This window comes from Pygoscelis adeliae, unplaced genomic scaffold (genome assembly GCF_000699105.1).
Source record: "Pygoscelis adeliae isolate BGI_AS28 unplaced genomic scaffold, ASM69910v1 Scaffold45, whole genome shotgun sequence".
Taxonomy (NCBI): domain Eukaryota; kingdom Metazoa; phylum Chordata; class Aves; order Sphenisciformes; family Spheniscidae; genus Pygoscelis; species Pygoscelis adeliae.
This window is the reverse complement of record NW_008825114.1, coordinates 9,252,277-9,277,733: the sequence shown is the minus strand read 5'-3', so window position 1 is coordinate 9,277,733 and position 25,457 is coordinate 9,252,277. Positions and strand designations below refer to the sequence as shown.

The window sequence follows — 25,457 nt, the reverse complement described above, 5'->3', positions numbered from 1 at the left end:
GCTGCCCAGGGAAGTGGTTGAGTCACCATCCCTGGAAGTATTTAAAAGACATGTAGATGAGGCGCTTAGGGACATGGTTTAGTGGGCATGGTGTTGTTGGGTTGATGGTTGGACTCGATGATCTTGGAGGTCTCTTCCAACCTTAATGATTCTATGATTCTATGATTCTATGAATGCCTGCCTGCAAACCCCAGCCTTCAAAATGTACAGAATTCCCAAAGTATTCAGCATTGTGGCATTCCTGGGTACGCACTGCAAGACTGCCCTTATTCACTCTCTCTCTTCCCCAGGACATCCGGTATTTTCAAAGATCTCTCCCCTCACTCCTCAAGGACAGAAATGGAATAAGGAAGGCTCCAAATGCTCCTTTCTAGGCAGAAAAAAAGAAGGAGCATTTGCCAGTGGCTAGCACCTTTCCTACCAAGAATTCAGGATTTACAGAATTCTTGGTTTTCTAGCATCACACAGAAAACTGCCTGCATGCTCATAATTCCCTCTGACTAGGTAGCTCACTCATGGACACAGAGGAGGAATCTATTTCCTTGCCCATACTTTCTAACACTGGCCACAGTGTAATTTGTCCACCTCTGTGAGAATATAGAAAAACACACTGATAATCTTCGGGTTTGTTTAGGGGCCTCAGGTCCTTAGGCTATACTTTTTCAAAAAGGGCACAGGAAGATAAAATGTCATGTATTGCAGCAGCACAGTGAAGAAAAATTTATCTGTATTTGTAAATGGCTTGTGCAAATTCACACAGATTTTAGTGAAGGGTCTTTTTGTTTTTTAAGAAAGATTTACTGAGGATGGAAGAGAAAGAAGGGAATAGTGTCAAAGGTAAAAACTCCTATCTGAAAGAAAACAAAATTCACTGCAAACCATACGGAAATAAAGCCATTATTGTAGGTACACCTATCTTTCTAATTCTCTCCCTTTGAAACAATTATTTGTGTCCAGGATTTTTTAAGACCGTGATGTCTTAGTATTAACTGCTCTAACAAAATCATGGTAACATCTGCCATATGCTTACTTGTCTATACCAGCACTGCTGTTGATCCTCCTGAAGGTCACAGTTTAAGATGATTTAAAGAGAGAGAGAAGCACCTGTTTTTCATTGCTTATCCAGTCTTAGTCTTCTTGGTAATAACATTTTTACTACTGATAAAATGCATAGAGAATGAATTGCATTTACATATTGAACTTACATAGAGGTAAACTGCACAGTATATATGTATATATGTGCCCCCACCTTTTGTACTCAAAATAAATAAAAACAGATTAAGGAAGAAAGGTCAAAAGAAACCTTGTGTAAACGTTTGCTGGTTTAAAATTAAGTTGATTAAATGTATTTGTCATGAAGCTGCACTGTATACAAGTACCAACACCAAGTGTTTTTTACTTGCTAGCTGTGTAAGACTGATGTGAGACTGTGAACAGTCTGGTCTGTTAGGGTTTATGTTTTCAGAAGCATTTAAAAGTCAGGTCAAAACTTAAAAAAACAGGTACTGATGAGCTGTACTGCCACAATGAACAAATAAGGGCAACCATAGCAATGTGCCCACTGACCCTGTCAACATCACTTCTGACTGCTGCTGCTGAAGAAGAAAACTAAGGAGTACAAAAGCCCCAAATCAAAACATTAGAATATACAAATTTTCAGGCACGGATCATGAAATAGTTTCTTAGACAATTATGTCAAAATCAATGGAATATAACTCACTTAGGTAATAAGACATGAAAATAATGCATTTGGTTGGAAATTATTGCATGCTGCTGATGGTAATCTAAAGCACCTCATGCACAGCCAGAAGAGCTTAAAGGCTCAAGAAATGCAATAATTCATTGCAAATGCACTGCACAGAATATTTCAGTGCTGATATGAGTATAGGGGTAAAGAGGGAGGTGAAAGCAAGAATATACTGGGCTGATGTGCACTAAAAGGAAATGACAATATACAGGGTATCCAAAATGCTAATAATGAAGACTGAATTTGCCTCCTTGGTAGAGAGGAAGCATGTCATTTTCACCAATGCCTGCAGAAACAGAAAAAGCCCTGAAGTGCAAACAATCAGATGAAGGAAAGAAGGAGCTAGTATCAAGCACTTACTGTATTGAACAAATATGCCTTCAAAAGAAATCTGAATAGTCTGCTATGAAAACACATCCATTAAAGCTGCAGTTACTTTGCTACTTTAATCTAGCAAAAGTCCAAAAAGGACAATTGCACTTTTCTATTGTCCCAGGTAGCTCACTCCCATTGCTTCCCCTTGTGCTGACAAAAATGGAGATCTTTCTGAGCTGGATCTGTTGCTACCCTGCTCAGGATGTGGCCACATGAATGCTGACACTGACAAAAGAGAGCTGGTAGGGAAAAAGCAGCTGGCATTGAAGAAGCAGGAAAGGCCCTCTCCTTTCTACAACCATTAGCTTTTGTCAGATTAAAATGATCTGGCTTAAAGTCAGGCGTATAAAAGAAAGCTGGAAAAGGGGAATGAGCTATATTACATATTTTTTCAAACATAAATCACTGGGCTTTGAACAAAATCATGATGTTTTCCAAAATCTACTTCTTTTATCTTTCCTTTTATTCGTGCAGAAGATATCCTGTTGATTTGTTGTAGAGACATGTAAACAAAACGCATTGTCTTTTTTAAAGATTGAGAGAAGATGCTGGCTCAGTACTACAAAAGAAGGTGTCACGGGCATCTGGGAGACATTCTCAAGACACCGATTTCAAAACAGAAGAGAAGGTAGGGCTAGATGTAGAACACTCATGAGAGGAGTCTTTAAAAAAAAAAAAAAGGAAAAAAAAGAAATTAGATAGTCCCCAATTTAAAAAGTTGTTTCCCCATAGAGGCTGAAAAATACAGTTGTCTGATCTGAAAGTATCAACTAAAACCATTTTAGGTCATGTTGAATGTTTTGTTCCTTTGCTCTTTTCTTGAACAGGAAACAAATGCTGATCAAGATGAGAGTGGGCACAGAATTTAGGTGACAGAAAAAATAAGCAGCCTTCGTCATATACAAGGCTTGTGTAATATGCCTGCAAACTCCGTGGCCTTGTCTCTCTGCTCTGCCTAAGCTGAACTGGGCCCTAAAGTACTGACTTATTATCATTTACTAATTCTTAATTTGCATTTAATAAATGAGAATTTAATTTAGTTTTTAGAAATTGGTAAAGATCCCCTAAAAGGGAAGTAGTTCTTGAAATATAAGTTCATCTCAAATGGGAAAAAAAAAGCATTCGAAGTAACTAATATTTTACTTTTTTTCTAACTGATGTTTAAACTGCTCAGTGAATTATATAACAATCTTACCTTTTTAAATAAAAAAGAAATTGTCCTAAAAATTCAGCATGTTTTAATTATAATGAAGAAAATTTTATTTAATTAAATAACAGGCAATGTACTAAGAACCCACCTGGATAATCTGCAGGAATTTACCAGTAGTTACTTATTGGAACACACAATAAAGAAAGATGATATAATAATTTAACATGGACTAGAGGACCTTTTGAACTGAAGTTTCCTATATGTCTCAGGAGACATCAAAGGAAGGGGTGGCAATCTCAGGTTTGTTCTGGAGTAGGAAAAAATTTATGAAATCTCAATGCTTCTGGCAGGATAAAGAAATTATTTTCTGTTCAGGTCTACTGAGGACTATAACAATAAAAAGCTGCATGCTAGAAAAATATCAAAAGGAAAAAAAAAAAGTGCCAGAAAATATAAACAGAACATACACTCCATGTGCAGAAGAAGCAGACAAACATTTTATACTCAAATGCAGCTCATCATATCCAACATATGTCCACAAAGCAACCTAATGCTGGCTTAGTAGTTGAATATTAATATTTGGAAATCAAAGCCAAAAGAGGTAAGACTCACAGACAAAATGATGATCTGAAGAAATAACTACATTTCTATCACAAATCAACTATGATGTCATGCCAAGGACAAAAATCTGCCTTATAGATCTCACGTTACACAGTAGACAGCCAGGAATGTCTGATTTACAGGCCTTACAGGAAAAAAATGCAAACTGTGAATGTGCAACAAAGTGCATGTAACCTGAAAAGACAAGTCATCCAGACAGAAAAGATGCTTTATAAAAGTAAACCATTCCACACAAAAGCAAATGCCCTGTACAATAAAAATTTGTGGATTTGCGGAGATTTGCATTCTTATAACAATGGCAGAAGTCAACTGTCAACAGATGTCATAAATCTTCACATTGTGGGGTTTTAGGTAAGACAATCAAACAGAAATTAGTTTCTCCAAGGGATATCTCATGATGGTCCATAAGGTGGTAATAAAGAAGTCAACTGTATCTTCATATGCTATATGCAACCCAATGAACTGGAATCATTGCCAGCCTCTAGAACAGTGTGCAATTAGCACAGCTGGGGCTCAAATCAGTATCTTATAAATGAAGTGCATGAATAACCAAAGACCTACAAACCTTGCCAGCTGAGATCAGTAGCACTATATTTGGACTAGACTTATTCAAAAGAGAACTGAAAAAAATTGCCCCACTCTCAAAAACTGACTTTCACATCATAAAAGGATCATGGAAGCCTTCTTGTCTTTGCTGCTTTCAACACCCAAGCAACAATCATAACTGAGGTGAATTCAATACTATATATACTTTAATGCACCAAACAGATAAGAATGTTGGAAGTCCACTAAGAAAATATGATACCATGTTTCCTGTAAAATCACACACAGCAGACTCATGAGAGAGACATTTTTCAAAAAATGTAGCTCAAAATGAAAGTTTTCAGTTGGTCATAAATTATTTACATATAAGCACATAAAAATAGATAAATTCTACAAAATAAGACACTAGATCTTAGCAGAATTGTGTATAATCCAGATACAGGGACTGAAAAATTAGTGCCATTTGAGTGTGGCCTTAGTGTAGCCTGTACAAGCACCTTCTCTGATCATCTCCATAGAATCTACGATTTTTTCCTGGAATATTGCCAGATCCAGATATGTTTGAAGATACCACACAAATGCATTGGACTAACAATACTATTCTGAATAAAGACAGCTTCCTCATCTCCACAGCAATATATCAAGAACAAATGAAATTTATAGACTAATACCACAAAGGAAAAAAAAAGGATATCTTGATGATTTTTTTTGGTACATTATTACCTTATGAAAATTCAGACAACTGAATAAGTAAAAAAAATGCTGTACATACTTATACAAATGACCTACATCAAGCAAAAATAATCAATCTCACAATAAGAGATGAAAGCTGAATCTACTTTGTAAAAATCCATCTTGCAGCTTTTTTATTATAGGAAATAATATGTATTTTTTATTATAGGAAATAGAATTTCCTATTCTGCAGCTGAAAAACTGGATATGGTAGATTAGCATAGGAATAGAGTAAATTTGAATGTGCAGTGTAGATTTACTATATGAAGAATGTATGCAATGGTGTTTATAGAGGTATCATATTTAATTCAGCATCACCCTTCCAATCTTTTCTCCTACAGGCTTGCTATTTTACCTTAATTTTAGTCTGCAATCCTTATACTTCATCTTCCTGAAGCAGACATTATCATTCATAACACATGATGGGGTATTCTCAATTTGGAGAAAACTCTTTTAAAGTGCATGAATTAAGGAAAAGAATTCAAATATGTGCCAAACTTAGGTACTATCAGGTGTTTTGTTTTGTTTGTTTTATTCTGTTTTTATCGTCATCTGCTTTTTAAGAAATGCATTGTTGTTTTATATTTTTGAGTAAATACTATCATTTGTGTTATGTATACAGGCACAAAGAAAAGCAATCAATGTATCACTTGTTATGCATTGCATTATCTATTTTTTAAAAAAAATTACCTACTTTGATATTAGCCCTGAAACTGTCCTTGGACTTTATTTTCAAATCACCATTCATTTTTTTACAACATAATTCATTTCATAGCTTCATATCCCAGCACCATAGCAAAACATTTGTGTCATAAGCAGAGGTAACCCAGAGTCTACAAAAGGATAGAGGTGGAATTCTGGGCCTAATTTCCCCTAATTTCTGTTTTGCAATTACATGGTTCCAGTCAGGAAAGCTGCAAGAACCATAAAATAGAAGATGACATGCTACCACTTGAGCAAAAACCAGCCGAAGTTGCAACTTAAAACAGCACATGTTCTCTGATACAATAGGTCTCCATGCTGTCTGTATATATACCTCAGTGAAGTCCCTTAGGACTTGGAGGTAAGACAAAGAGGCGAGTATTCAATATCAGGTTATTAACACGTTTATTGGGGTAGTGTAACCATTTCCTAACAAAAAGTCATTCTGAAGAGAGTGACAAGGTTTTCTCTTAATTCTTTTTCCTTTAACAGGTAATTGCTTGTAGCAATTACAAGATTAGGACAGAATTAGAGTTTAGGTTAAGCTCGTTTTGCTTAGACTGCTTTTTATTTGTTTGGTTATGCACAGATACTGGGTATGGAAAACACAGCATCTTGTTTTATTCAGCTCGGTTACATGTATCATTGTGTGATTGCTGCAAAGATTAAGAACAGGCAGGTTATTATTATTATTGCTCTTACATTCTGATGACAATTTTAATTTATTCAAGGTTTCATAAATATGTATCTATTTTTCACATTTTAAAAAAAATTCTAAGGTAGCTATATCAGAAGTGTTTCATTTCCTTAGCTGGAGATTCATACCTCATAAATAGTTTATTTTAACTTCATTCTGCATGGCCTTGGAGACAGTAACTTACATTTATAATCTTTCAACATGAAAGTTCAAAAAAAAAAAAAAATTAACGCCCATCCCTTGAACAAAGAACAAATTATCTGTGTAAACTGTGTATTTTGTCACAAGAAAGCATTAGGTCTGGGCTGGAATATGCAGATGATTAGGTAAACTTTCTTACTAATTAAATACAGGTCATTCAAAGCTGACAAATACATACCCACCCCAAATTATACAGGTAATGTGCAAAACAGTAAATTTGCCCAAGACATAACTGTGGGTACTTAGTGATTACATGAATGAGCTGAACCTTATTTTTTACGTTACCTCAGAAAAAGCTGTACAGTCCATCTAAGACTATACTGAAGTATTAGTTCAGCTCACTGGTTCACAACTTGTAGAATCACCTATTGAATCATTAATGCTACCTTCTTTCTTCCTTTGAGTTCTCTTTGGATATTTCTTGGTCAATTAATCAGTCTTAAATTTGTTGGCTCATACGACATGAAAGCATCACAAACTGAGAAGGTACTGTTCTGAGGTCCTACTACTTTTTGTGAGTACAAATCCAAACATAGGTTTGTAAAATATTAAGAGGTGAATACAATGTTTCTTAGGCATCTAAATGTCAATGGGAATAATGACTACCGATAAAGCACATCATATTCAATCACACTGAATGATCCAAACAGTAACTTAATTAAGAATCCAAGAATTATTTTTTTTTACCTGAATTGGACCAGAACTGTTATATTTTGTCATACAACAGACTATATATTTACTAAGAAAAATAATATTTCTCTATCTCTGTTTTCATTCAAGTACAGAGGAGGAAACCAACCTTCTAATATGCTGCGATGAGTTTTTGTTTCCACCTCCTGTTGAGAGAAAGTTTTAAAAAGAAAAATGAGATCAATTTCTAATATTTTTAAAGAATTCAAAGCCATTTGGAAAAGAAATCATATGATCTGACCTTCAGTATATTGTATATCTCTATATTTAGCTGAATTAGTCCTAATTAAAACACTTTCAATCCTCACAAAAACCTTTGTCATATCCCAAAGGGAAGAAACAGCAGAGCTCAAAGCATCATCGATGTCCGAGGCCCAGTGAATAACTGTTGAAAAATGTCATCTGTCATCTGGCTGGATATAGCTGCATAACCTTAACAGGTGATTAATTTTCCATGCTGCATAAGTGGAATTATCTGACTAGATCTTCTATCTGTGGAAAGAAATGCAGGTGTTGCTACTACAGTACTTCAGAAAAGATCCTCCAGGATCCTTCAGAACTGACTCTGAGTTGATACTTTACTTCCAGGTAGAGTCACTAGCTCATCTTTCAAGAAGAGGAGAAGAAAAGGAAAACAGCCTCTGGACAATTCCAGGGAAGAGGAAGGGAAGATAATTCTTCCAGAGCATATGAAACCATCTTGAGTCAGAAGGTTTGAGTTTCGGTATCTCAGTACAGAGCTAAAAGCAGGGTGGAGACTTCTGAAGACTTCTTGTTCCCTCTGCTGTGCAAACATACCTTCGGTGGATACAGATTTTATTTTTCTTATCCTTATAAGACAAGACTAATAGCTATCCTTGTGATCTCTTACATCATATAGCCTTCTTCAAACACACAATCATTCTAAGGTGCAATGTCATTGCTAGCGCTATGACTAGGAGGACATGTATGAGCATACATGTGAATACATCCAGCTCAGCTAGAGCTCAGTGATTCCTCCACAGCACTGGTTTATTTATATGTAGTAGGCTTAAGAGAAAACTACTTCAGGTGATGGAATGTGTAACAATCAGAAAGAAAAAAGGCCTGCCCTACAAACAAACAGCAACTGATGGGTATGAGCCCAAATACCAATACTGAAGGAACAATTCTTAAGCTTTTCAGAAAGGTATCATACAGTTTTGCTTTGAAAAAGGAACAGTGAGGTTGAGAGTGCAGGGAAAATACTGAATTTGTATTTTCATTAAAGTAGAAAAACTTTCTCTTGCATTTTCCATATTAATACCTTGATCAATGCTTCAAATATGGTGCAGCTTCTTGAGAAAAAGCCATAGTCTAATGGCTGTTTAGTCATTTACCCTGAAAAATTGGTCACATCATTACACTCTGCAAGGGGGAATATTTATTCATAAAAAATATTCTACTATCTATTTATCTTAAGTGAAAATTCTTTGTAAAATGCAATTCAGATTTTAAAAAGCTTTTTTTTCCAAAATATGCTTCAAATGAGTGTACATGTACAATAAACCTGTACAAGTAATGGTGTTTAAATTGCCTATCTAAAGACAATGAGAAAGATAGCAGGGAATTAATGAAACATTCAGTTTACTAGATTGCTTTAGGTTCTTTTACAAAGCAAACACTCAGAACGACACATTGATTCAAGTGAGACTGGAAAGTCTTCCACAGCCTCTCTCAGTGCTCTGTTCTTCCTTCTTCCTCAAAAAAAAAAAGAAAAAAAAAAAAAAAATCACTATTGCATCCCCATGCAAGGTTTTGTCCAAGGCTTTGAGGTCTGATTGTCCTGAGCAGCCTGAAACCATCTTTCTACGCAATCCTCCTCTGCAACCTCTTTTCTCCAGCCCCTAGGGGCTTGGCTGCCTGTACTCAAGGCCAGCTCTGACAGAGGCAGGTCACAGCCCTGCAAGCTTCTGTAACACCTCCTGCCCCCACAGCAATCCCTGCCTGCAAATCATCATGCACTGTCCTGGAGCAGTTCTCTGGGGACTGTGAACTTGTGTCCATGGCCATGGTTCACTGTACAAATCATGAAGTTGTCCGTGGAAACTGAGTGTGGGACAGTGAGCCTACTACAGCTTAGGTTTGACTGAGGCCATTTTTGTTAAAATGACTAGGGCTAACCTGTGCCAGAGGCTGGGGCCTCTGTCAGACCTGGCTCCCATAGTTTTGTGGCCTCTCAGTTTGCCCAGAAGGCCCCAGTTTCTACCCAGTCGTGCCCCACATCAACCACTGCTTCTGTTGTAGATGGCAGGATCATCCAAAGGGAATCCATAACACATGAGACCCGAGACACTTTTTCCTTTCTCATCCTGCACACCATTTTCCTATCATCCTTGTGGGTATGGTTGCAGCAGCACAACCTCATTGTTAACTGACAATCAGGATCCTTGTGGTTCTCTCTGGGAAGGAGATAGCCAGAGCCTGAAGACAAAACCCTGCCTCAGGATCTTTCAGGATGCTTCCTCCATCATAGCTGCCAGCGGTGCCTAGCCCTATTCATAAAGACTTATCAAAACCAAGTCCTGCCAAAGAAATGACTGATAGCTCCACTGTGCATAACTGTGCATAAACAAGTAAATATTCAATTTGAAATGAAGTAGGTCACAGATAACAAACAGCTTGACAGTATGTAGCTGATATAAATTGCCAGCTCAACCGCTAGCATGCTAAAGAGTCAGAGACACAATGGCTGTCTGAACTTTCTGAAAGCTGCCTGTTGCTGTAAATCAGTTTCTACAATCATGATACAATCAGCCGTCCAAACAAATTTGAGGCACTCAGCTGCAAAGCTGCTACAGCAAAAACAACTCCAGAACATAATTGCAATGTAATGTGTACCTAGAAACCACTCTGCTCCACATCCACAGAATACATACAAAGTTTGACACCTTTCACCCTTGATATATCTGCTGCCACCAAGCATCGAGAGTAACTTCAGAACTTTTCTGACAGCTCCTGAATTCAAGAAGATCCTGTGATAACAGCCTAACAGTTGCAGTGCTGTTCTGCACTGCTTAAGTGTTTAAAAATATATTTCTGCCTACATTTATAACAGAAGAGACACCTGCAAAACCAATGGCATTTTCTTTGAAGATTAACAGTCTTTGCTCTATTTTCCAAACTATATCAAATCAGGAAAACACAGTTCGCCAGGCAGCTCCACTTAGATCAGGCTGCTCAGGCCCCATACAGGTCAGTTTTGAGCATCTCCAAGGATGGAAAGTCTACAGCCTCTCCAGACAACCTGTTTCATTGCTTAAACACCCTTATGATGACTTGTTTCCATTAGTCTTGTCCTGACACTCTGCATCTCTGAAAAATCTCTGTACCCTGCTTTTAGGTATAGAAAGCCAGAAACAGGATCCCTCCTCCACCTTCCCTTCCTATGAACAAACCCAGCTCTCTCTTGCATGTCATGTGCAAAACTCCCTGAACAGTTTAGTGGCCTCCACCACACTCACTCCAACATGTCCATATGCTTCTTGTTCTGGGGAGCCCAGAACTGGACACAGCACTCAGATGTGGTCTCACAAATGGAGGGGAAGGATCACTTCCCTTGATCCCTGCTTGCTACATTCCTAATGCAGTACAGGATGCAGCTGGCCCTCTTTGCTGAAAGAGCATACTGCTGCCTCATGCTCAGCCTTGCTGTCCACCATGAACTCAAGTTTCCACCACTATTTCTAGTATTGAGAGTAAAATAACAAATGGGAAGTCAAGTAATGTTTTAATGTTTTTATAAATGATCTGGATGGAGGAGTCAAATGTACATTAAGTAAGTTTGCCAACGATACTAAACTAGGAAGAGCTGTGGACTCCCTCAAAAGTAGAGAAGCCTTACAGAGAGATCTAGGTAGACTAGAGAGCTTGGGCAATCACCAACCGTATGAAACTTAACAAGAGCAAATACTGGATTCTGCATCTGGGATAGGGTAATCCTGGTTATACATACAAATTGAGGGATGAGAGGCTGGAGAGCAGCCCTGCAGAAAGACGTCTGGGGGTTTGGGTTGATGGCAAGTTGAATGAGTCTACAGTGTGCCCTGGCAGCCAAAAGGGGCAACCGTGTCCTGGGGTCCATCAAGCACATCATAGCTAGCTGGTCAAGGGAGGTGATTGTCCCAATGTACACTGCAGTGGTGCGGCCCCACCTTGAGTACTGTGTGCAGTTTTGGGCACCTCAATATAAGAAGGACATCAAACTATTAGTGTGTGTCCGGAGGAGGGCAACCAAGAAGGTGAAAGGCCTCGAGGGCAAGACTTAGGAGGAGCGGCTGAGGTCACTTGGTTTGTTCAGCTTGGAGAAGAGAAGGCTGAGGGGTGACCTCATCACAGTCTACAACTTCCCCAAGAGGGGCAGCGGAGGGGGAGGTGCTGATCTCCTCTCTCTGGTGCCCAGCGATAGGACACGAGGAAATGGAATAAAGCTGCCTCAGGGGAAGTTCAGACTGGACACTAGGAAAAGGTTCTTCACTGAGAGAGTGGTCAGTTACTGGAACAGGCTCCCCAGGGAAGTGTCATGGCACCAAGCCTGTGAGAGTGCAAGGAGCGTCTGGACAACGCTCTTAGTCATATGGTTTAGTTTTAGGTAGTCCTGCGAGCAGCACGGAGTTGGACTCGATAATCCTTATGGGTCCCTTCCAACTTGAGATATTCTATGGTTCTGTGATTCTAAGTATACATAGATGAGCTAACTAATTCTAGCCCAGATCTGGGACTAGTAATCTGCTATCTCCAGAATGAGATCAGGAAGCAGACAGCAAACAGTAGCTAGTGAAAGGATTGACTTGATTAGATAAACTTTCTGCAACAAACTGATATTAGTAAGATGACATTCTGAAATGTATTTGTATTTTATCCTGTGCATGAAGTTCAAAGACATTGTGTTAATGTTAACTTTCTATTTTCATCTGCTTTATTTTACTTATATCATCTTATCAATATTTCTGTTGCTAACCTACTTCAATTTTTTATTTTTAAATAACCTACTTTTATGAATGAAATTTGGAAAAAAAATCTAGTATGAGAAGAGATCTACTACTATGTACATAATCCAAACAAGTGGGATATAATAATTGCTGCTTTAAGCATAATGTATTTTAACATTTATATATTCACAGAGTATTCACATCACATATCAACTAACTGAATTAATTATGGGTATCTCATTCCTTACTGAATCTTCCCTTTTTTGCACTGAAACAAGTGCATTATGTTATGCTGTCTGTGGCCTCCTAGGGAAAAGTTGAAAGCCCCCACAGCAGGAAGCAAGTGTTTTAATGACAGGTAATTTGAGTGTCTGAGGAAGACCTCAAATGTGAAATTCAGAGTCATAGCTTATTGCATTATGGAAGCGCAGAACAGGAAATCCAGAAAGAGCTAAAATTTTAATGGAGCAGTTTCGATACAGACACATTATAAATCCCTCATCTTAGCGATTTCAAGTTCTCCAGCTTCAGGAAACAAGACAATGGGCTGTTATCATTGTATTGGGACTGTTATTTCCAGATAATGTTGCCTCAGCTGTTTCTGAAAAATCGATCTAGAGTAAAGGGATATTAATTCTGAGCACACAAAAATAAGATATTAAAAAGCAACTTTAAGCATGTTAATGCTAGTCTTACTCATGACGATACATAATAGGGGCTTCCAAACTGGGATTTTTGATCTGCAAGAGACCTTTTTCTAGACTGTGCATATACATCCAGTGCATGCAATCGCATTTTGGCATGAGGAAGAAATGCTATGGGAGAAGAGACACATGCCAGCTTAGATCAGGTGGCGTTGCAGAACCAACCTTGCTTTGGCTAAGGCCAAGGAAGAGAGTGTGTCCCAGAACAGGGGTCCAACTGCCACACCAGCCAAACTTAAACCACCGTTGGGGAGAAAACCTTCCTGATATGAAATGACCTCTGCCTTTCAAATGTGCATTTACTAACAAGCACTAAGAGTAGAATTAGGGTTGGGATGACTGTCACAAAGAATCTAGTTATCAAGGCTTGAAGCAATGTCATATTAAGTGATCACATTGTTACTGAAATAAAGCATATTCCACAAAACGAGGTTAAGTAGAATACTTCACCATGCAATTCCAAAGCACTAGGAGCAAACACTCCACCATTAATGTGGTGTAACTGTAGTAAAATATCATTTTGTGATTGCATCAATGCAAACAATGACTAGAACTGCCATGGATAGTCAGCATATCCTCATTGCTCAAAGAAAATGAAAAAGCAATTTTTTTTCTATGCTGTGCTGCTAATCAATTTAATTAATAAATGTTCCACACATTTCTCTGCAGCCACTCATAGTTATTTAATCATATTAAGTAGTTTGCTTCAGCTTTTTGCCCTTCACATTTACTTTAAGGGGAGAGTAGACTTGGGATTTGATATGGAAAAAATTTGCAGCATTAGTTATGAACACAACTATTTGCAGCAGGGATACATGAACACATGACCAGTCTTGAATCAGAATAACATAAAGTACATTATGCATATCCTGGACTATTGCAGTGTTTCTGCTTCCATCTTCAAGCTCTGCTATCTGGAAAATAAATGTCACACCCCCTAAAAATCAGTGAAAGTGTCTCCATTAATTCAATTGGATTTCAGATGACTCCTAAATAAATTAATGGAAACTATCTGTGCTAACACATTTCATGGCACTGAGATGCTAAATGTATCAGATAATTTGATGCAAACAACTTGCTCAGTTTCAGTACATACTTAAAGACTTCCTATTGTAGTCACATCCCTGGCAGACTGCAATATTGAGTGAACAAGTAGTTCTTCTCATTTGTTCTAACTCTGCAGACACCCATTTTATCATGGGCGTTTTAGTAATGTTTGAGATTTTTTGAACATTAAATAAAACTGGAAATTTGCACTACTTAAGAAATAAAAGTAACCAAAAGAAAAAACCTCATCCTTGGATGTTAGTAACAGCAGTCAGCAGCTTCTAAGGGGAAGCAATCCTCTGAACAATTTGCTACTCCCATCTTGAATAAGCTAAAGCTCCCACAGTTACCATTAATAAGAAACTGCACAGGATATTTTCAGCTTGATAAATCAGATCTTTATCTTTAAATTATTCTTAAATAATCACATGTATCAAGATAAAATAACCTGATAGCATTTAATTTCCCACTAGGTTATCTCTGAAAACCTTTTTCGTGTTGTTGCCCCCCCCCCCCAAATTTGTGTTAGAAGGATCAAAATCACCTTTTTATTCCAGAGAAAAGCACATAAACATTAAATTTCCTCATTTGTATGTAATAAAGGTAGCACATATGCTCGAAGTTCAGTGTCTTAATAAGTACTCTGCTGCTGATTGTCCCCCACATTGAGTTTTAAAATTTCTTTGCTAATGTGACCATTAAAAACCACTGGTTTTATTACTATGCAAAGAAACAAAAAGAATATTTCTACTGTGAAAATAGAAAGTGATTGTGCCCCCCCCAAGCTCTCCCTGAAGACTGATAGTTGTTAGTCACCTCACGTTCTTGTAAAGTCAGTTAAATCAGAAAGACTTTGTAGGCAATTTAACAGAAATGTTATTTAGTCTCTTCAGGAGACAGAAATGAAGGAGGGTTGTGATACTTTCTGTTTCCTTATCAACCTTTCCCCAGTTTATAGAGCTAGGATTACCATGGAAGATTGAGCAGGAGTCCCCCATGTCCCTGCTGGCCTTTCCAGTAAGACACCTGAAGACTAGAGAGAGAAAAAAGCAAGGAGCAAGGGAATCTCAGTGTAACTTTTGTGGAGGAAATAGTGGAATAAATAATCTCATCATCTATGTTGGAAGATGACAAAAAGCCATATGTCATGAGTGGATCTATTAAACTAGCCAATTTCCAAACACAACACAAGAATTTTTAAGCACAAAAGGCTTAAACATCTGTCCCCTCTGCTCATAGTGGGCAAAACAAGAAATCATAGACTTTAAGTGCAGCAAGAAAGATCCAGGCAGGCAGCACAGAAAAATATTTCTGATGGCATAGATAGGGTCACTGTAAAAGATTGACTGTGAGGGTTATGACTTTAGGAACTTAGGCAAACACCTGTAAGAAATTATGCATATTGAAGCAGTCCTGCTAGTGGCAGGATAGAGTAAGCAACTTTTGGGTCTCTCTTTTCATGATGTATTCCAATTTACCCTGTTCTCACAGAAGAAAGTAAGTGTAGGACCTTTAAAAAATTGGCATCATATTCTTTTTTAAGACAAAGTTGGAATCGAACTGAATAATTTGAAAAACTGTTTGGCTTCCAAGCAATATTATTTTGCAACTAGATATATCAAAGATAATACAAAATTAAAGCCATCACATCCAAAAACAAAGGGATACCTTTAACTACTCTTGTGCTTGTCATAACGAGCATTTTGGGCAATCTTGATGCCTGATCTACCCATCCTTCAGGCAGAGGGAGTTGACCTCTTCCTGGGTTGGGTCAGTCATTGGACTGCATGTAGCAAATTATTTGTTATCATTTTTGACATTGTAACCTGGCACCACTATTGCTTCTGTGAGTACAAGCCAAGCAGCCTAAATGTCAGAAAACTGCTTTGAGTGATGCAGTTCAGGAAAAGGGCCAGTGGGGAGGTGGGCAGAAATGTAGGAAAAAAAACCGAGAAAAGCAGTAGTATTATGGCTAGGTTGTGCAGATCTTCACAGTTTTAATGTGATAACACAGAATTTGCAGCCAGAAAAAAAACACTGTTCATCAAATATGGCCTCCTGCATAAGACACCACCTAGTAATTTGAAGTACTGAACCCAAAAGTTGAACAAGAATGTATTTGGAAATTGCCTTCTGCGATTCAGAAAACTTAGAAAATTCTACATACAAACATAGAAAGGTCAGTCTGGAAGGTCCTCAGGGTATCCTGTAATTAGTCCACCCAGTTGTAGTTTTGGTCTCTCTTTCTAGCTGTATGCAAAGATGCACGTCGAGCCATCGCACTGGGAAACTGAGGTGTGATATTGCATTACAACAGACCCGGCAGCAACGTGCCATGCCAATTCAGTAAACCACAAAGTTCAAAAAAAGGCATCCTTCCATAACAAAACAATGCGGTGCATCCTCCGTAAATTCTTTGTTATGATGGCTCATTAAGTTACTACATCTGCCCTCTGCACCTACCAACAACAGGTGAAGAAAAAGGCAACTGAAAGACAATGTTTTCACTCAATCACTTTCTCACTAATGTAAAATCAACCTGATGATTATTTTAATTAATTTATAAGAATCCTGATATTTTCTTCAGTAACTTCCTTGACACTGCTAAAAGCACTTTGTCAGACTGTTTCATGTAATCATATTATTTGGGGGATGAAAGATATTTTCGAAGAAGTGCTTTTATTTCATGCTTTATTACTGGCTTTGACATAAACTTCCAGAGAGCCCCAGGGGCATTTCTTTTTACACTGTAGCATAGTCTTGTTAGTAATTCAGGTGGAATAAAACCACTCAGCTTCACTTTATGGTCTTGTGCCCTGAATTTTTTACATGGCACCCTTTTAAACATAAGGAACAGTATTGCAGAACAACATTACAATCTTATGCTGTTAATACAGGATTCCACTAACAAATTAAGCAGCACTGTAATTGTAGCCTCTTGCTTGTATGACTTCTGTACTTAGCATTTTACAATTATTTTTTAAACAGTAGTGTCTGTTCAGAACCAGTCTTAATTTTTTTCCATTCTGTTAATATACATCAAAAATGCTACTTTTTTTTTTTTTTTTTTTAAATTTCTCTGGAAACAAGAACATAAAGCATCTCTCATGCAGTCACAAATTAGGAAACTTGCATTTACTTTCTGATAGGCAAGTTTGTTGCAGTGTTTCATATACTATCAATTCTTGCCAAGGCCAGTGGCAATTGAGGCCATTTGCCACCTCCTGTAAGCATTCAAATCTGAAAAGACTGAGCGTCATGGGAAGCAGAGATCATTTATGAGCCAAGTCCTTCTGCGTGCAGGAAACGTGGACAACCCCGGATGACTTCTCTGATACCTCACCTTTGTCACTGTAACCCACTGTCCATGCGGCACAGAAGGCAGCAAAACCCCACTGTATTTTCTAAGATGAAGATAAAGGCACTAATGAAACAGTTGGATTTAGGGAAAGCACTGCAAAATAATATTGACATGCAAGAGGATAAAAACCTGTAGCCGTTGCAGGATCCTTACTTTAAAACAGCCAGGTACTTTTGTACCTTAGCTGCTGCATCAAGACTGAAAATTTAATATTAACTTTTCTATCGCTTCTTTTTGAAAAGCACTCACATGGTGGTGACATACCTAGAAAGAAAAGCCATTTTTTTCTAAAATTCTCTGGTTTAAAAGAAGAAACTTTGCATTCACACAGCCTTTTCCAACCTGAAAGTCAAAACCATTTTCCCTCCACATGAAGTTAGTAGAATACAGCCTCCTCCCTCAAAATGGCACTGATGCATCTACCTCTTTTACATGTAGGCTATCCCATGGAAACATAACTTCTACTGCTAGGCTTTTTGTTTTGATCTCTCCCTTTCTTTTTTCTTAATTGGGATACTATTTCTTGTGGAAACTGATTTGCTGCTACATCACTTCCAAGTCAGTGGTCACCAACCTGAGTCATATTCATGGAAAAGATTCAGTCAATAAGGCAAACTGTTAACAAGCTCTGATTCATCTTATGTCACATTAAAAATGTACACTGCACCAAAGAATTGACCACACAAAGTGACTACTTCTGTATATAAAAAAGGAAAAATCATTATCAGCTTCCACATTTCCTTCCCTTTCAGAAGAAACGAACTGACATAATCTGTCAGAAACTCCTTACACATGAACAAGGCCAGTTGCCATGTGAGAAGGATCAGCTCATCTCACCGTTGGTGAGAAGCATGACTTCAAGAAATAAGTAGCTTTTGGGAATGTGCAACCCCCCAAAGGCATATTTATCAGTTCTTCAACCCCAGCTGTAAAATGTCTTCACCACGCTGCCATTACTTGGTTATAAAATGGGAAGTACTAGAGGCACAGCTAACAGTTGAGCAGCAGTAATGCAAGCATACGTGTGCAAAGGTGCCGTGAAGCTACACTGCAACACCCATTGCTTCCCTGATTTGGGGTGTTAAGTGAATTTCTTGATGATAAAGCAGGAGACTGCAAAGACACAGCAGTGCCCTAGCCAGGTCTCTTTCCTGCCATCCTTGAACGATGAAACTTAGGGCACAGGAGCAGAACACACAACAGAAAGCAGAATCTTTCTCCTTGCTGGTAACATGGTTTTTGGGCTTCTAAGGACAAATAGTGCACCCCAGAAAATCTGTGAATTAGAGCCAAAAACATGCAACGTCTATCACAGCTGTAATAGATATAACTATGATCTTTCTGGCAGGAAAACAGAAGTTTGTTTATCAAATCATTTCTTTCTGAACAGAACTTACATCCACTTTTAAAATTCATCTATCTTTCATACCGTATACAGCATCCCACCACACCAAGAGGTGTGACTAGTTTTTCTATTAGTGAATTTACAAGGCAATAATTTCTATTACTGACATTTACAAATGTCAGTAACATTGGCTGACATTTTCTACATGTCTGTGTTTTAAGCAGCCTGATCCTAAGGGCTGAACTGTCATTACTTCCCAGAATGCATCAAATCCTCCTGAAGGAAGCATAGTGGTGGCTCATTCATTATTACAATTTAAGTCAGTAAGCAGCTGAGTGCAGGCACAAGTAAATTACTACCCTCATTTTACTGTCGGTAATGTGCATGTTACTTTCAGAAACATTTAGTGCGCCAGCTCACTGGTGATAACAGTATGCATTAGGATTTGTTCCAAGCATCCCAGTTTTTCAGTCAAAACTTAGTAAACCTGCCCTCTCATTTTATTGCAGTTTGAAAGGTGGATATGGTAAATTAACTAAAATAATAATCAGAATCAGTTCTTGACTATTAAGCAGTGATAAACCAGAAGACCCCACTGCCAACTGGACATCAAAAGACTAGCTAAGAGAAAAAATCTACACATTTGGACTGCCTTTGTGTCTAGATTTCTGCTCATTTTCTCATTGTTAGTAAATAAAATAGCATAAAAAGCTTACACTTCTGTTTCTGAAGACCGTAACACAATCTAACATTACTATCTCACGATTATGGCACACAAATCCACTTACAAGTAATTTTAAAGATCCTTTATCAAAATTGTCTTCCCTGAGTTATAGGACTATTCTGTCAGTCCAATAACCTTTTTTTTTTTTTTCAAATCCACGTGAGGAATAAAATCAGCTCCAAAATACATAGCTTTCTCCTCTCTTAACCGTCACTTGTTCTCACAGTAGTGGGTTCAGAAGCATGTTTACTGTTTTATAAAGAACACATTTCATTCTTCCACCATTCTGGAGAAGCAATTTTTTCGTTCAGTTTACCAAATCAGTTTTTTTGAAGTATCCTGAAATAAAGTTGTATTTGGTAATCAAATAGCAATGAGATTTTAGCTGATTTAAGCTGTTGAACAGTGTGGTATTTCACCACATACCTTAATAAAGCCTGCCACATTTCCCAGTCTTTATACCTGTAGATACCTTCTTTATGGATATAACCAAACTTGCTGTAGCAGGAGAAATATTGTCCACACTTCTATTTCACATATTTCAGCCCAGCCAGAATTTCATCTGTATATATTGTCACACTTAAAAGACACTGTGTCTTCTTCTAACGAACCATTTTTTAGCTTTTTATTTTTCTCTTGGGTTACCTTATGCATTCTTGGTAGGGCAATCAAATAAAAATAATTAACAAAAATAAGATCTAGTTTCTCATTTAATAACAAATTTAGTGTCTGATCTCTTTAAGCTTCCAGCAGTTCCTGGAGCTAGATTAGGCTAGGTTAGGTAAATGTTCTTTGTATTTATTTGGTAGAGCTGAGCAGGCATTTTTACTGAGCTGTATGCTGGGAAAAATTAGCCAAAACACTTTCTCCAGTATTTCTTCTGATTCACTCTTTTTCCTTTCCTCTGGCCCTTCCAAAGTTCCTGCTTTCCAAGTCTACTTACTGACATGCAATTCAAATTAATTATAAAAATTTTAGTAGTCTTATTAAGAAAAAATAGGCTGGGTAATTTGCTGCTTTCCAAATGTTTAGTACAGAACTTCTACACATGCACGTCTCTAAATCTGTGGTGTTAAGCTCATTGCACATTACATACCTTTATTTTTCAGCCCTCTGTCTACTCTCAGTTTAGTTGTTGGGTTTTTTTTAGTGTATTGCTCATTCCTTGATCCCATGGCATGTATCATATCTGTCCCAAGCAGAAGTGCAACATCTGCAGTGTCTCCTAGGGCACAGGGTCCTCTGAGTGAAGTCTTTAGTATGATACCATTCATTAGTTTTTAAAGAGCATACAATGTTGTTCTAAAATGTCTGTTTTCTCTAAATCCTGCCATTTGGACTTGGCTTCCTTTCTTGGGAGGCAATCTCTTCTGATGTGGAGACTCAGAAACTCTCTTCCTCCATAAAACAGAAATGTGACTACCATAGGTTTCTGCAAGTGGAACAACAGCTCTTACATATACAATGGACTGCTTGCCACTAATGTTAACCCTTCCTTAAAAGAAATAAAAAAGTATCAAGGTAATAAGACCTTGGTCAAACACACAAAAAAACAGGCTTCAGAACTCAGGTAGAGAAAGAGAAGCTGGAGAAATCACTGCTTGAAAGCCACCTCTGGAAACTAACCTGACCTCAGGAGAATGACGGCTCCCGTCTCTGCACAAAGCCACCCTCTCTGCACATGTGCTCAAGGTACTTCTTAATCCTCTGGCTTCAGATGGGAAGGCATTAGACAGTGCGTTAGCGTGTGTTTAAGCATACTGAAACAACTACAAGCATGGAATGTGCTACAGGAAATATTTATTAGGGGAAAAAGTGGGAGCAGTGAAGGGTGAGCTGATGACACAAGTGGTAAAAATGTTCTCCAATAATTTGTTTCAATCTGTACTTCAAATACAGCTCCTAGTACTCTGTGTGCCTGTTAGAAAATGGAAAACCGAGAAAACAGGATTATAAAACCTAAACATTAGGGTATTAGTGAAGTATGTTAGAACAGGAACACACACCTGGAAGAAAAGCACAGGGAGCAAAGCTGGACAGCATCTGCAAATGGTCCTAGTTTACCTAAATCAAATGAGACCACTGTGGCCAGAGCTGTATCAAATGTCAGTTCAGGCAACTGAGCACTGCACACCATTTCAACAGAACGTAATAAGAGCATAGCCTACCTGTTGAATAACACCTGTGCTGGTTTTGGCTGGGAGATAGTTAATTTTCTTCATAGAAGCTAGTATGAGGCAATGTTTTGGATTTGTGCTGGAAACAGTGTTGATAATACAAGGATGTTTTTGTTGTTGCTGAGCAGTGCTGACACAGAGTCAAGGCCTTCTCTGCTTCTTACACCGCCCCACCAGTGAACAGGCTGGGGGTGCACAAGAAGCTGGGAGGGGACACAGCCAGGACAGCTGACCCCATCTGACCAAAGGGATAGTCCACACCATATGACATCATGCTTAGCCCATAAAACTGGGGAGAGAAGAAGGAAGGGGGAACGTTTGGAGTGATGGCATTTGTCTTCCCAAGTAACCGTTACGCGTGATGGAGCCCTGCTTTCCTGGAGATGGCTGAACACCTGCCTGCCCATGGGAAGCAGTGAATGAATTCCTTGTTTTGCTTTGCTTGTGGGCACGGCTTTTGCTTTACCTGTTAAACTGTCTTTATCTCAACCCACGAGTTTTCTCACTTTCATCCTTCCGATTCTCTCCCCCATCCCACTGTGGGGGAGTGAGCGAGCGACTGTGTGGCGCTTAGTTGCCGGCTGGGGTTAAACCATAACACCTTTTATTATTTATTTAAAACCAGTCATTCCAAGACAATCTTAGTTAGTGAGTAACATAAAGTGAGAGGCCTCCATGCAAGTCCTAGATTCCAGTGTTTATTTAGATCCATCAGTGTGAAAGCACTGATGCTACGCTTAAAATTATATCCACAGGATACAAAATTTAAACTTCTAATTGAGAAGACATGGAATTAATTGAAAGGTTCGTGCTGTTTATTACCAAGGTCCAGGTCATGCCACAGTGATCTTTTCATGTGGCATGGAAAACCTCTCATTCTTACAAGTTCAGGCAAAGGTGTATCCTTGAACTTAATGATGTCATTTAGTTATTGGTTTCTGGTAGACTAAAATAAAGCATGGAAATTACAAAGACACAATAATATTTTACATTCTCTTACTCTTAACAAATTTACAATGTACATTGAAATAGTGTTTGGCAACCATAGTTAAGCAGATAATAGTAAAAATGTGCCATTACATATCAGCTTTTGCAAAGTTTATTCTGTTATTGAGGGCACCCTCTGTAGAGAAAGGCTGTATAAAAAAGGGTCTACTGGATGTCTACTGAGAAACAATATTGCATTAACCCTTAAGACCACCTAATCCATTTGGAAACTGGGCAATTAAAAGATGGTCTTAGATTATTGCACTTGTCTTTCTAATGTTTGTGGATTTACAGCAGCACCTTTTGTTTAGGAAAAAAAAAAAGGGGTGGTTCTTTATTTTTTGGAGAAAGACACAAAAGAGAAAAGAATACAGACACCCTTCTGATGAGTGAATTTGTATACATAAAAATTTTCAAAATCCCTGAGGAAAAACAGGAAAACATTTATACTGCTTATCTGGTAATTTAATGCTGCTGTTATCACACTCTCCTTAATAGCTCTTCATGACAGGAGAATTCCTTCAGGTTGGCTGTTGTATCTTTCAGGGAATTAGGACAATGGGGCCCTGCTCTTACATGAATCACTTACTTTGAACACATTAAATAATAAAAGGCAAAGATAAGAAGTATATATTGGAAGCAAAATTTGAAGCTGATTGGGATTCCTGAAGATGCTGATATATGCATTTCCCTCTCCAGTCAGCCAGCTCTGCTCATCAGCTCAGGAAGATGTCAGAGTCCCACCTCCTTTGCTGTGGTGTCTCCCACGCCTCACACACTGCTCTGTGCAGAGGTTGCTTGTCTCTGGTTATTTGTCCTGCTCTTGTTAACTCTGCAGGGTCCAGTCCCTATCCAGCCCTAAAAGGTTATAGCTGTAGCTTCAGAAAATAATTTTTAGTCAGCTCTTTTAATAATTAATCACAACGTTCACCCTTAAAATGTGCAGTGAAGAGAAACCATGCACAGGGGGCAACATTTGTCTGCCAAAGAAGAAATATTGCAGACTTCTTTTTTCCCCTGATATTGAGCATGATAATAAAATTCCCCACATGTGAGTTCTTACACCCCAGGAAAATTATGTTTTCCTAAATGTATCTGACTTGTAGAGTATGGATATTCTAACGTGTGCTTCTGGGGTGGGAGCCTTGCAAGAGAATCAATGCCACTTTCTGATTTGTTCTGTATTAGTTATATTTTGATTTTTCAGCAACCTAAGTTTTATCTTTCTTCTGTTCTTTGGAGCTGCTCACAATGTACCTCCCAGCAGCCATACATTTGGTTTGGAAACAAATATTGTTCTGGGGTAGCCCCTTCCTCTCAGGATGTGACAAATACCTGTTATGGTACACAGTATGGTCACTTGTGCATCACATATACAATAACTATATGTGCAATGTATGTCTGCTAAGTGCACTATCATACACTACACTGTTGTTCAAACATCTTGCCTTAGTAAGGACTGACCTCATTTCAAAGCTACCCACACAAAATCGAATGGTTATATCAAATGTTACTTCCTAATACACTGTTAGAGTAGCCATGTTTTACCTGGCTGCATATTATTTTCAAAGCCAAACTATCAAGTACTAAGATGAACTGAGATAATTAGTGTCATGAACCCAACATTTTATAAAACGTATTACAGGTACAGAAGCCTAAAGGGACCTGACTATATTGTTTAAATTTCCATTGTATAATCCAGTTAATTAAGAAGTTCCAAGGACAAAGAAGGCTTTTCAGGTTAATGTAACCTTTTTTTTGTCAAAAAAGTTGTTCCAAGATATTTTGTTTTCCAGTTACAAATGCCTTTTAAACAGCTTCAATGGGACACACAGTAGTAGTGGTACTTTGTGTGCTGAGATTAAGAGCCCTCCACTGTCTATAATCCCAAATAATTTTTTCAGACAATTAATAATTATCTCCTAGGAAAGCACATTTAAAACCACCTTCAAAACTGTGCCACTTGGTTTAAACAAATAAACAAAGAAACAAACAAACAAAAAATCATAATCAGAAAGTTTTACTGATGCTGTCTGCGCTGCCAGTCTTTAACTGACCCTGTTCCTTTGTACAGCTTTCAGCAAGCCAAGATAATTTTTGTCCACTCACATAGTGTTCCACTTACAAGTTGGTCTGAGTAGTACTGGACCTTCGGGTATTTCTTAGGGACTAGATAACCCCAAAGATCTGATAGCAGAGGACTGCTCACAAAGGAACGCACCTTAGAAGCAGACTCCTTCTTCATCCCTAGAAGTTCATGGCTTGATTTTTTTAAGACAAGGCAAATAGAAGCACAGATGATATCCACTATCCCTTACTCCCTTTCTACCCCTCTCACAGACCTTTCTCGACAGATAAACGTGCCGAACTGGAGTACAGACACACCTGGTATCTTCAGGCACTCGCAAGGGGTTTTAAAGGTAGCAGGGAAGCTAATTAATAGCAAAGCTGGGACTATTTCTGAACCAACTTTCCAGCAAGAGCGTCTGCAGTCCTCCGGACAGATGCTGAGCGGCAGACACCGGTTCTCAAAGCGGGCTGTCACCGTACCTTAAGAAGTCGGACGGAGGGGAGGAAGGCGGCATGGCACAGCTTCCGGATGGTCCAGTTGAGTGGCCGGGGAGCATCGGTCTGGTTCATGACCCTCCACAAATCCCACCGGGAGATCAGCCGCAGACCTGACAGCGCCTACCGCGGAAACCGCC

The 25,457-nt window shown here is 38.4% G+C and overlaps 1 protein-coding gene across 1 annotated transcript in view; it reads right to left on the bottom strand.

Moving 5' to 3' along the window:
* The window catches only part of TRPM3 (transient receptor potential cation channel, subfamily M, member 3), a 432,332-nt gene that overhangs the window by 262,903 nt on the left and 143,972 nt on the right, over nucleotides 1–25,457 (bottom strand). Inside the window, exon 5 of the mRNA XM_009328179.1 lies at nucleotides 25,303–25,412. Within this exon, the coding sequence (XP_009326454.1) occupies nucleotides 25,303–25,412 (110 nt within the window). The remainder of the gene's footprint in view (nucleotides 1–25,302; nucleotides 25,413–25,457) is intronic.